At 31.4% G+C, this 12951-nt stretch overlaps 1 protein-coding gene across 1 annotated transcript in view; it reads left to right on the top strand.

Moving 5' to 3' along the window:
* The window catches only part of LOC134688107 (protein O-mannosyl-transferase TMTC1-like), a 33303-nt gene extending 20725 nt beyond the window's left edge, over nt 1-12578 (top strand). The window contains exons 7-18 of the mRNA XM_063548577.1: nt 994-1183; nt 1912-2045; nt 4443-4607; nt 5434-5547; nt 6191-6334; nt 6769-6980; nt 7709-7844; nt 8476-8620; nt 9649-9786; nt 10721-10849; nt 11181-11258; nt 12465-12578. Of these exons, the coding sequence (XP_063404647.1) occupies nt 994-1183; nt 1912-2045; nt 4443-4607; nt 5434-5547; nt 6191-6334; nt 6769-6980; nt 7709-7844; nt 8476-8620; nt 9649-9786; nt 10721-10849; nt 11181-11258; nt 12465-12578 (1699 nt within the window). The remainder of the gene's footprint in view (nt 1-993; nt 1184-1911; nt 2046-4442; nt 4608-5433; nt 5548-6190; nt 6335-6768; nt 6981-7708; nt 7845-8475; nt 8621-9648; nt 9787-10720; nt 10850-11180; nt 11259-12464) is intronic.
* Nucleotides 12579-12951: the final 373 nt, after the last annotated feature.

Raw genomic sequence — 12951 nt, 5'->3', positions numbered from 1 at the left:
ACATCCAGGGTTATCTAGGATTCTGACCCTATACGAAGCCCACTACATCCAGGGTTATCTAGGATCCTGACCCAATACGAAGCCCACAACATCCAGGGTTATCTAGGATCCTGACCAAATACCAAGCCCACGACATCCAGGGTTATCTAATATCCTGACACAATACGAAGCTCACAACATCCAGGGTTATCTACGATCCTGACCCAATACGTAGCCCACAACATCCAGGGTTATCTAAGATCCTGACCAAATACGAAGCCCACAACATCTAGGGTTATCTAAGATCCTGACCCAATACCAAGCCCACAACATCCAGGGTTACCTAAGATACTGACCAAATACGAAGCCCACTACATCCAGGGTTATCTAATATCCTGACCCAATACGAAGCCCACAACATCCAGGGTTATCTAAGATCCTGACCCAATACGAAGCCCACAACATCCAGGGTTATCCAAGATCCTGACCCAATACGAAGCCCATAACATCCAGGGTTATCTAAGATCCTGACCCTATACGAAGCCCACAAAATCCAGGGTTATCTAAGATCCTGACCCAATACGAAGCTCACAACATCCATGGTTATCTAAGATCCTGACCCAATACGAAGCCCACAACATCCAGGGTTATCTTAGATCCTGACCCAATACGAAGCCCACAACATCCAGGATTATCTAAGACCCTGACCCAATACGAAGCCCACAACATCCAGGGTTATCCAAGATCCTGACCCAAAATATGGCACCTGTCTCTCAAATTACGTATGAAATAATGCCTCAATTATGGAAATCATAATGTCACCATGGAGTTGTATGCAAATTGAATCATATATATAAAGCAGTTTTATATTCAATTAACGCATGAACTTAGAATAATGGAATGTTATCATTTTTTATTTTGTATCTAGCTTTCTTGGCATCACATAATCTTCATCTTCATCAAATCTGATGCATTTTGTTTTGAATTGCTATTTATTTACAAATCTATTTTCAGATGTCTCAGTTATCCATATATATGGTTTTACAACATTTTTATTTTGCTGTTACCATCTACACTATGCTACGATTGGCAAGTAGGAAGCATTCCATTGGTCGAAACTATTTTGGACCCTCGTAACTTAGCAACATTGTTTCTGTTAACGGTTACGACTCTTTTTGCTTTAAAATGGATCTCTAGTTTGAAGGTAAAAAGATCTTAATTATTGATTTTCATTGGAAACCATATTTGCTTCAAAAGAAAATTCAAAACGGAAGGTCCCTAATCCAATGGCAAAATCAAAAGCTCAAACACATCAAACGAATGGATAACAATTGTCAAAGCTGTGTAAAGCCATATCGAAATGTACAGTAACACATTTAATATGTTTGTAACTACTGATGTTGTTAACAATCACACAGGAAAAAAGTAGTAGGATGTTGGCCTTTGTCGAGAATCGTTTTACTATTCATCGATATCATCGTTTCATGTGACTACCGATATCTTTCGTTTGTATATCTAGAGCCGAGTCAATCCTTTTCCTCGTTCATCATGTTCATTGCATTTTACATATATTCGACGGAACTGCAACACTAACGTTTTGGTCTTCAAAGGGATGCAAGTAACTAAAATGTGTCTTTTTGAATTTTGTGTTGCAGTTGTTGTATTTTTCATATTCCTTTTTAAATATGTGTAATTGCCCCTGTCATGGCAGCCCCATTGATAGTTTTTTTTCTGTTCTGAAATTTTTTTAATACTGATGTTTTACGTTTACTCAAATATTTTAAGATGATCATCAGTCGGTGTATTTTAGAAACGATTTATGTGAGTTCAATGAATGCATTATTTTTGTATACACACAAAATGTAGAATAAAGGATCAATAATTATATTATAGTTATTCTTTGAGTGCAACCATCTTTTCTTTCTTTTTCAGAAATCTAACTCTTTCCATCATCCAGATGTTATCTTCATTGTTTTTATTTTCTCCATCTTGCCATTTATACCAGCCTCTAACCTGATATTTAGAGTAGGATTTGTGATAGCAGAGAGAACTCTATATATACCAAGGTAGGCGATATACATAGATTATTGGCGGTTAGTTATTCATTATGTGGATCGTGAAGTACTATAGAACAGTAACCCACATTTGTTTTGTAGATTCGTACTGCTCTGCCTTTAGTTTTCTATGCAATGTCTTGCATTACAGTTCTTAATTATTCTTTTTGTCGTTTTCATTTGTGTTCATGGTGTTAACTGTAAATATCTGAACTATAATTTACGATAATTATAGTTCATATGTTTCCCTCTGTTTTCGTTTGTGACCCGGATTTGTTTTCGATAAATCGTTTATGACTATTGAACAGCGGTAAACCACTGTTGTATTTTTTAACGAATGTGCATTTGGTATGTTTTTCTCTTAATATAATTTTTACATTTTGTTTAATAAATGATAAAGGAAACCTTAAAATATTTATATTAGTATAGGATAGAATCAAGATTCCTGTTTTAAAACAATATCAGATATTTTAAACATTTTGTTCTGCAATGTTGTTAACCAACAACAATATGTATTTTAGTTAAATTTAAAGTCCAATATAATTTAAGATAATCTTCATTGTGAAGATTTGTTTGCAAGTTTGCCGGAACACTATAATTTTTAAGCGAGAAATCATCTTGTACTTAATGTATGAGTATTTACTTCCGTAATGATAGATAGCTTGATTTCAGTCCGTGGTATCATACAACTTATTTTCTTCCTTGATACATGTATGAGATAGCTCAATTGCATTCAGTAAGTTTCAATCGATTTGAAAACAAGGGGTAAATGGAGAAGAAAAATGTGCAGACACAGTTGATTAATTAATGTTAGTGGTCAGGAGAAACTATATGTTATGTGAATGAGTTAGTTTATTATTTTGTACATACATCAGACCGTTAGTTCTTCTGCATTTGTTAGTTTGTGGTTATTTTGGCTTGCTATCATGCGGTTTGTCTTCTCTTTCAATATGGTTTATCATAATTAAACTCTTCATAGATAACAGGACTAAATTCTGTATATACGCGTTTCGTCTACAAAAGACTCATCAGTGACGCTCGAATCCATAAAAGTAAAAAAAGCCAAATACGGAACCTAAAGTTGCTATCTTCTACGCCATTTAGTATCTGGTGATAAGTTGAAGTATTTGCAATCATACCACGTCGTCTTATTTCTTTTATAGCTTTATAAATATAATGCTCGTGGTCGTTCGCAAGTCAACATTTATGTTCTCAACAATATTTATTTAAGTACTGAAATACGTTTTAAGCAACTATTTCTTTAGATTTATCTAGTATTAACCCCGAGGTTAAAGTCACTATGTGAAAGATATCAAGCAAGAGATAAGTTGAAATTTGAGCATCATAAATAAAGTTCGAATCCGGATATAGTTCTGTGTTAAGCAATAAATCAGATATAAACCAAATTTTTCAATACTAATAAAATTATCAGGAGATGTTTGTGTATCTGCCGTTGTCTTGGCAAACATAGTGATATTTGATAAACATTTGATTGATTTAAGTATATTAAGACACTTGTCCATAAAAAAATCGTCTTTTTCTTATAATGAAATATTTAGCTTGCGTTGATAAAAATGAATTATTTCCGAAACGTCAATGATAATAGCTACCCATAGCGTTGTTAATTTCATAGTGTATAAATATAACTGAGCTTTTGTAAACACCTAAATTGATTAATACCATCAGGTAGTATTCATTTGAAATGGTAATTTTCCTCCTTATTGTCGTTATTAGATATCTGATACATTGTAACCTTATTGAATATGATATTATCTACGCTGTCAGGAGAAAATTACACAGAATCAGGTATCACTTGATCAATAGAAAATGTATGTGAAAAGTTTGTGACCCTTTCATGGTTGAAAATTACACTACATCTTGCTTTGTCCTATCATAACTTTATACTTATTACAAAAATACTTAAACATTCACAATTTTTTAATTCGTCGTGGATTTTATTTTCAATTCATTCATAGTCACGAAATTTGTATTTTTATGATTAGCCTTTTTGGGGTCTAATGCGTTTTCTAACCTTAGTCGTATTTGACGAATCTTTTTGGAATTGTGGATCCTCAATGCCCGTCAATTTTGTACTGTTTTGGCTTAATAAAACTAAGGATTTTCTTACCCCAGGAGTAGATTACCTTAGCCGTATTTGGCACAACTTTTTGGAATTTTGGGTCCTCAATGCTCTTCAACTTTGTATTTTTTTGGCTTTTTAACTATTTTGACCTGAGCGTCACTGATGAGTCTTGTGTAGACGAAACGCTCGTCTGGCGTATAAATTATAATTCTGGTACCTTTGATAACTAATCTTACCACAATTTTTATTCTCTTTTAAGAAAACTCATTTAATTTAACCACATTATCAGGTTAATATTGTTGCATGTCTGTTGTTTATATTTTCAGTACTGGTTATTGTATACTGGTAGCTCATGGGATATGTTTGTTAGCTGAAAGATTTTTTAAATATCGACATTTCATCGTAGCTGTAACATTATTTCTTCTGATATTGTTATTATGCAAAACATGGACACAGAACAAAGTATGGAATTCCAGAGAAACTCTTTTTGAGTAAGTTGTTGTTATACATAATTTGTGACTAGTTTGTTATTGCTTACCTGTATGTTAAATTTATAATAAACGACAGGAAATTTATCGCCGATTGACCACTGTAATACTTCATTTCGTTTTAAGCCAAAAATCCAGAAACAAATCCAGAAAAACTCAACGTTCTCATGTTTTAAGAAATCGGAAAGAAACAGAAGAAAGGAAAATAATCCTTTAAAAATTGTATAGTGGTCTTTAAAAACATACACTTTTGATCTATTTCTCAAGTGTTGACTGGTCCCCAAACAGTAACTTATATGGATAAGTTAGATGTAAATAACCACGTTAATTTTATGTTTATTTCACTAAAAGTAAAATCACAAAATACTGAACTCTGAGGAAAATTTAAAACGGAAAGTCTCAAATGGCTGGCAAAATCAAAAGCTCAAACAAAAGGATATTAACTGTCTTATTTCGAACTTGGAAGAGGCATTGTCTTATGTAGAATATATTAATTGATTGATCAAAGAGCGCAACAAATTAAATGTTATTCGAAAATATTGATCCGAGTAAGGATATTAAAGAAAGAATGCTCCAAAATTTCAAAAGATATTTACTGTCAACTAATAATAAAACAAAAGCAAAGCAAATGCATTTATATCAGAAATTACATAAATTTACCTCATTAAAAGGTTGATCTACTTAAATGTATGATTTGTGTGGAAATAGTGTGCGATTTGTTTTTTGTTACATTCCTTAAAATCTACAGATGACTGCTTGTGTTCTGTCTTATATGCAAAGTGTACCACATAAATACCAACAATATTCAGTATCAATATTTCATTCGTAGATCAGGCGTGAAAAAATTGTCAAATAATGCCAAAGTTCATTACAATTACGCAAATTTATTGAAAGATAAAGGACACATAGAAGACGCCATCCATGAATATCGGTTTGCTATTAGGTATTTATGATTATGTTTCAATTTAGTCGGTTTCGTACCACGGATGATTCACTAGCCCAGTAGTCAGCACTTCTTTGTTGACACGAGTTATTATTGGTTATGTCATATTTATGAATTTGTAAATGTTTTTAAAACTTAAAATTGTCCGAAGTACTAAGAATTTATTTATTCTATGATTAGAATACCCCAACTGCAATTTGGCATAACCTATCGATGTCTTGTATCTTCAGCTTAATACTAACACCCGTCTGGAATACACCATTATAATGCTAATATCATTGAGCAGCATTATTTTAAAAAGAAAGCTTCTTTTTTGTTCATGCATTTATAAAGCAGTAGAAGTTCGAAACAAAATCATTTGATACTATTTTCAGCATTGTAAATGTACCTGTTAATTACCCCGACCATATGAGTATTTATCCATATGGTCATGACCATAAGCGTATGGTCCAAATACTCATATGGTTCGGAACATGTTTACAAAACAAAAACATAGAAACTGATTCTTTAGTCCAATCATTTAAATGCGGTAATTATAGTTATAAAAAATTCTGTGTCATTTTGGTCTCTTGTGGAGATTTGTCTCATTGGCAATCATACCACATTTTTGTTATATATCTTATAACTGTCTAAATATTTACAGATTATATCCAGATCATGCCAGTTCACATAACAACCTTGGTACAATACTAAGTAATACAACAGAAGCCATACATCATTTTGAGAAAGCTTTGGAGATTCTCCCACATCACCAGGGAGCACTTATTAACCTCGGAGCTCGTAAATTGTGAGTAAATCAATGCTGTACTTCGTTTAGATGTGCATGGCAGGAAATGTGCAGTATACATCAATGAGTCAATAAGAAATAACTCATTCAAATTCATACAGTACATGAAGAATAAAGAATTTGATAACTCTGTAGTAATTGACGCATTCAAGTATGTTGTATACCATTTATTTGATTTTATCTGCGTTTTATATATTGTTTTTAAATTTAAAAAAAAAGGAAACAGCTTTAACAGGTATTATTGTTTTTTGCTTATAATGATGATTATTATGACGTTGTCTTTTTTCTTTGTATCATACTGTTGGATACTTGTTTTGTTATTATTATATATATTTATATACATATCGGTATTCAATTGATATTTTATTATTAATGTATACACTCTTATAATATATTTGTATTTCAAAATATTTGAATATCTTATGATGTTATAGTAAACTTGGGAATCAAGAAGACAGCTTAAGGATGTTACAAAAGGCTGTTGATATAGACCCACATAATATAGAGGCTTTAATGACATTGGGTAGTATGATGGCTGAACTAAACAGATGGAAAGAAGCAGAAGATCTTTATAGTAGGGCCATAACGGAAAAGCCAGATTTTGCTGAAGTTTATCATAATTATGGAACTTATCTGCATTTGAAAGGTAAACATATCGAAATTTCAATCCAAAAGAAAAAAGGTTAAACAACTCAAGAAGCTATTGATAAAACCTAGTACTGTTTTTAGATTTAATAAACAGAATGAAGAGGTGATGTCAGGCGTTATAAAAGAGAAAAGAGACTTAAGAGGGATACAAGAAATCTCAAGCCAATTAGAAAAAACCGAACGAATGACAAAATATACAAATAATTAAACAGCAATAAGAGGTCCCTTCACCAAATGCAATTGCTGCTGGGATTCTGCTGCATGGAAATGGAAAGTTCACAATGAGATAATTGAAATATTTTTTTTATAGTTTTAAAAAACGTTCTTAGACCCTCATTGTCAATGTGTTGAGACAATCAACCAAAGTAATCTGTGATATCCTTCATTTCATGTTCATTTTGGATAGGTTCAAGATACAGTGTCATCAAATTTTGAATCCGTCAGTTAAAACATCATATATGTACAAAGAAATGTGGAGTTTGAGATTAATAATAGTTTCTTTTCATTGTTGGTGTGTTCTGTATAGAAAAAGAGGGACGAAAGATACCAAAGGGACAGTCAAACTCATAAATAGAATCTGCATAAGAATACGGAAATATGATAAACGTCTTCAAGATCCACAAAACATAAGTGCAATCGTCTATCATATTTGTTCATGATTAAGAAAATATACCATAACGTCTTATTTCACTTAAAAATATAGTATTGGAATTAATATATTTGAAGGTGATATTGAAGAGGCAGTCCGTTACTATCAACTAGCATATTCACTGGACTCTCAACACTCTGTTTCTATGGTGAATGCAGCAAGAGGTTTACGTCAGATAGGGAGGTTAAATGAGGCAGTGTCAATTCTTGATCGGTAAGTGCATGAAGTCAAACATATACAAAAGTGCATTTGTGATAATCTCTATAAAACGTAATTTTTATCTGACGATCAGAACTGTCAAACAGATAATGTTCCAACTGCATATCATTCAGTTTTTGCCTGCTTTGTTATGGTGTTTATTTTTCTTATTTAATAGCTTTCGATCATTTGTTCACACAGTTTAAAATAAATTATTCAACAGTTTTCTAATACACGCGCAGTTATTTCGTTTTAGTTCAAATACTTATTACGATATGTTCTTGTATCTTTTAAAGTCTTTTTTGCTAGTGTAATTGTCTATTGATTAAATGGTTGATTAGTCTAACGCCACTGTCATCTTTCAACATGTTTTTGCTATTCATTGGCTGGGAAAGCCCGATCGCCGGAGAGAACCACACACAATCGGTTGGAAAGTTTAACCACAAATAATCAAAAATATACACGACAAAGTATCTTAATGAATACACATTTAATTGATTTTTTCAACCTGTTCAAGTGAAAGTTACAATTATGTAGACGTATATGTATGTTAAATGAGAAAATTGTGTATCTTATCTAACATGTACGTTTTAAAAGAATTTTGACTACAGGGAAACACATTTTAATGAAACTATTGTTTTTACAGAGCGTTAGGTTTTGGTAGAAGTTCCGAAGTACTTGATATGCTAGGACTTGTATATTATCAGATGGGAAGGTATTCAGAATCTGTCCGTTTATTTGAGGAAATTCTGGGAGATAATCCAAATAATACAGATGTAATGACGCACTATGTAAGTTCTGTCTATAATTGTGCCTTGTTTGATTAGGATTTTGTCTATATTTTAATGTTATAACATTAACGGTACAAATTGTATGGCACCAAAGGCTTATTTTGACAATTTATGTCTCGAAGGGATGAAACTGATAAAGAACTAATAATGCTAAAAACTACATACTCTGACATTAAAAAAAACAACTTGCATTATAGCAACACTTTCATTTACTAACCTTTACGAAATAATATGATTACTGTGCATGCATGACATGTTTTTTTAAATAATCTTCACCGGGTGCGATCTTTACAAACAGTGTACAAAGGCTTCAATTGCACATTCGCTATCGTCTATGGTCGACAAAATTGCACCATATGTTTCCACCAAGTTACAATACTTTATGAATTTGAAATTAACAGAAACTGATATATATATTTGTAAGTGTCAGGCAACTTTAAAACAAAATCAAAAACATGGTCGAAACATCATCCACCGACCTTACAATCCTATTTTAAATCGTATCTCATCCTTTCTGTGTATCTGGTAACTTGATAAATCTCAAGATAGACTTTAATTGGAATGGAAGCAAGTACTGAGTTAGCTCCCCTTGAATATTAATTTCAAGCCCATTACAACGAAATCATAACTTAAATTACCAGTACAGCAAACAAAAAAAAATGTTATATTCGGCAGCAGTATAGAAGTTGAACATAAATTAGTGTCAACTTGTATGAGTTTTTATTGTTATGTTTTTACTACTGCCTGATTCTAAAGCAGATTGTCATGTAATACAACTTGTAGTACGTATTGAGATCTAGATAAACAGTTTGTATAGACACTCATCTTTACATGTTAATTGATATAATTATAATTGTTTCAAACTCACTTATTATTTCATATTGATAAGCGCCTTATATAATACTGATTTATTTGTAATTTAGGATTGTACATCAAATTATCGACAATGAGTTTGTTTCATAAAATAATTCTAGTAAAAGTTAATGTTCAGTATGTTATTTTAATGTAAAGATGTATATGTCACACAGGCACAAGTGTTGGCGAACGATGGTGACGTTAACAAGGCTGAGCATATACTTATTGACGTTTTAAATCGTAGTCCAAATCATACAGAAGCTTTACACTTTCTTTCTAACGTACTTGGTAAATTGCAACGACACCAAGAGGTAATAAAATACCCTTTAATGAACAAGGTGTTCACAAGTTAAAAAAAAACAACATTTTAAATTAGCACTTGACGTACATTCATTTGTACAAAACAAGTTAATGAAATAAATATTCTGAATTGATTTTATGTTATATATATCTATGGGTACAAGGAACTAATTTTTCATATAAACCATTTTTGACCCAGGAGTATGTTCTTTGTCGACATGTAATTAACTATGTGGTTTGACATTATGGAACTCGGCCAGTAAAGAGCAATTATAAGATGTACAACCAAGCTCACAACCTGTCCAATTTTGGGGAAAACGGTTAATACATAAACAAGTAACTTCTCAAAATTTCATCAATTGTAAACTTTATTTTACTTCTTGTACTGGGTGTTCTTGACCAAGTTTCAAAATGTTCTACCACAGAGAAGGTTAGCTGTCAATTATATAAAATACGGATTTAAAAATCAGGTTTCATGGAAATAGTCTTTAATTGGAAAATAAACTATATCAACTATAACTATTGAATAACGTGTTTCATTTTAATTCCACTTGGTCAATACCCCTCTTGTGCAAAAGCATGCCTATACTCAGACCAGTTCCCAAGACTTTCCGGTTTTTTTTTTAATTATGCATAATTAAGATATTAATATTTCCATTCCTTCGGGCAAAGTTGACTTTAGATGTATTTTGCTATTATTGCATATATAGCTCTTCAAATGTTTTTTTCCGTTTCATTCTTGACTTAAAAATATTCGGCTTTGAGCATTCCCTATGAAAAAAAATCAAGAGAAGGGCTTCGTTCACATACTATTTATAAAATATTGTTTTCGGCATTTTTATCAGATTATTAGGATTCTATGCATTTATTTTCAATGTGTTATATTCATTGATCTCAGAAATTGGTAAGATGTTTATTTAAATTCTTGTACCGGGTATGTTTTAGGCACTTGCGTATTTGGAACAAGCCATAACATTGGAGGAACATTCAGAAGACATTGGCGACCTGGAAAACATGTATTTTCAGCATGGTAACCATCTTAAAGATCTAAAGCGATATGACCAAGCACTTATTGTAAGTAAAAAAACATCACACTTGGTTCCTGAACAATTTTATTTAAATAGACATATTTTTTTCTTTCCTATAGCTTGATACATAAGACAAAAGGATAATGCGATGTTTCAAAATATAGAGCTAATTACGTTAAACACTCAAATTATGTACTTGCTCTATCAGACATAAATTGGAAACTGTTGTGAATTTGATTTCAATACCTAATCTTATTTTAAAGTTAAAGATATTAAAACCTGCCCATATACACTTTTTCGTTGTTATCACTGTACATTAAGTCACATCAGTAAAATATATCATATCTGAATAACTTTTCACTTAATCTGTATTTCAGAGTTACCAGAAAACAATTAAGCTCAATCCGAATAGAACAAAGGCTCTTTTGAATATAGGTGCTATATATCATTTGAAGGTAATAATAACTTTATCTTTTGTAATAGTTTATTTTTCGTAAATTGTTTTTTCAATCGAACATGCATTATTTTTAAATTTTTACTTATTATGTCTGTTTGGTTTTTTCACACATCATTGTCAATATAATGGCATTTTGTCATACATGTACAAGTGAGAAGTAAAGCTAGCTATAAACCCATGTTTAATCTACACGAAGAATATGTGTGTACACAGTCAGGAATATCATATTTGGTATACATGCTTTCGTTTGATGTGTTTGAGCTTTTGATTTTACCACCTGATTAGCGACTTTCCTTTTTCCTTTTTGATTTTCATCTGAGTTCAGTATTTTTGTGATTTTACTTTTGACTATATTAGAATTATACCATCTTTCAAAAAAGTATTAATAAAGGCAACAGTAGTATACCGCTGTTCAAAACTCATAAATCCATGGACAAAAAACAAAATCGGGGTAACAAACTGAAACCGAGGGAAACGCATTAAATATAAGAGGAGAAAAACGACACAACGCCGAAAACACAGGAAAAATAAGTTTTGTTAATGTTCTGATTCAATATGTTTGGAAGGCTATTGCCTTACACAATGATCTTGGATTTGACAATTGCTCAACTTGAATTGAAAACTTCAAACTAATCAATGCAATTGCTGAAACATTTGAGGTTGATCATTGGAATAAGGCAGACAAAAGTATCTTTTTTGTCAGATACCATTGTTTTAGACTGAATATTAGTAGAAAAAAATATTTTGTTTGAAAATAACAATCATTTAGACTTCCCATAATTGAATTAGTTTAATGTGTTTCAGTGACTAATATATTCTTGTCGGTGGTTCCTGCATGTATATTACGTTTGCAGAATGACTATGCAAAGCAGGGCTTACGTTGAAACTTATTTTCAAAGCACGGTTTACATTGAAACTTATTTTCAAAGCACGGCCTACGTTGAAACTTATTTTCAAAGTACGTCTTACGTTATACCTTATTGTTATACTGTTCTGTACATTTTCACTAAAAGTTGTCGCATAGCATGAATATTTCTTTGTTTGTCAGAGCACACTGTAATAAATTATTAATTTCTAAAATCAAAGTTCACAGCTAGATTAATAAATTAATTTTAGAATACCACTTTTATAGACATTTGTATATCGTAGTGAAGTCTGTCAGTATTAAAATCAATAGTAATGCAAAGATTTATTTCCTTGACAGGGTGATTTTGTAGTGGCAAGGAGGTATTATGAAAGTGTATTACAACATGAACCACATAACAGCATAGCATTAAAAAATCTGGAAAAACTACAGAATATTCGAAAACAGAATTAAATCACTGAAGCCGAATAACTTTAATAGTTCCAACTACACAATGTTAAAAACTAAGTTTCTTTCAATAGTTATCAAACGTAAAAGGATTATAATTTCAATACGTACTTTATGTTTATTTATTACAGCATTTTCGTATTGTGATTTTGATAGAAGGGATTTGTTTTGTATTTATTATTGTTATTTATTTACAAAATTTTATATTATAATTGTTATTGTCATTTTTACAATGTTATTTACATGGTGCTTACCTGAATAAATTTCAGATTAATTAATTTTGTTGCATGTTATCTGTTTAATAATGAATATGCATGTAAATTTATAATTTCCCTGGTGAAAGGGCATGGACATACGTTTTTAATGTCTGTCCGTATGT

Source organism: Mytilus trossulus, chromosome 10, assembly GCF_036588685.1.
Source record: "Mytilus trossulus isolate FHL-02 chromosome 10, PNRI_Mtr1.1.1.hap1, whole genome shotgun sequence".
Classification (NCBI taxonomy): Eukaryota; Metazoa; Mollusca; class Bivalvia; order Mytilida; family Mytilidae; genus Mytilus; species Mytilus trossulus.
The sequence above is the reverse complement of the archived record's forward strand: the minus strand, read 5'-3'. Positions and strand labels throughout refer to the sequence as shown.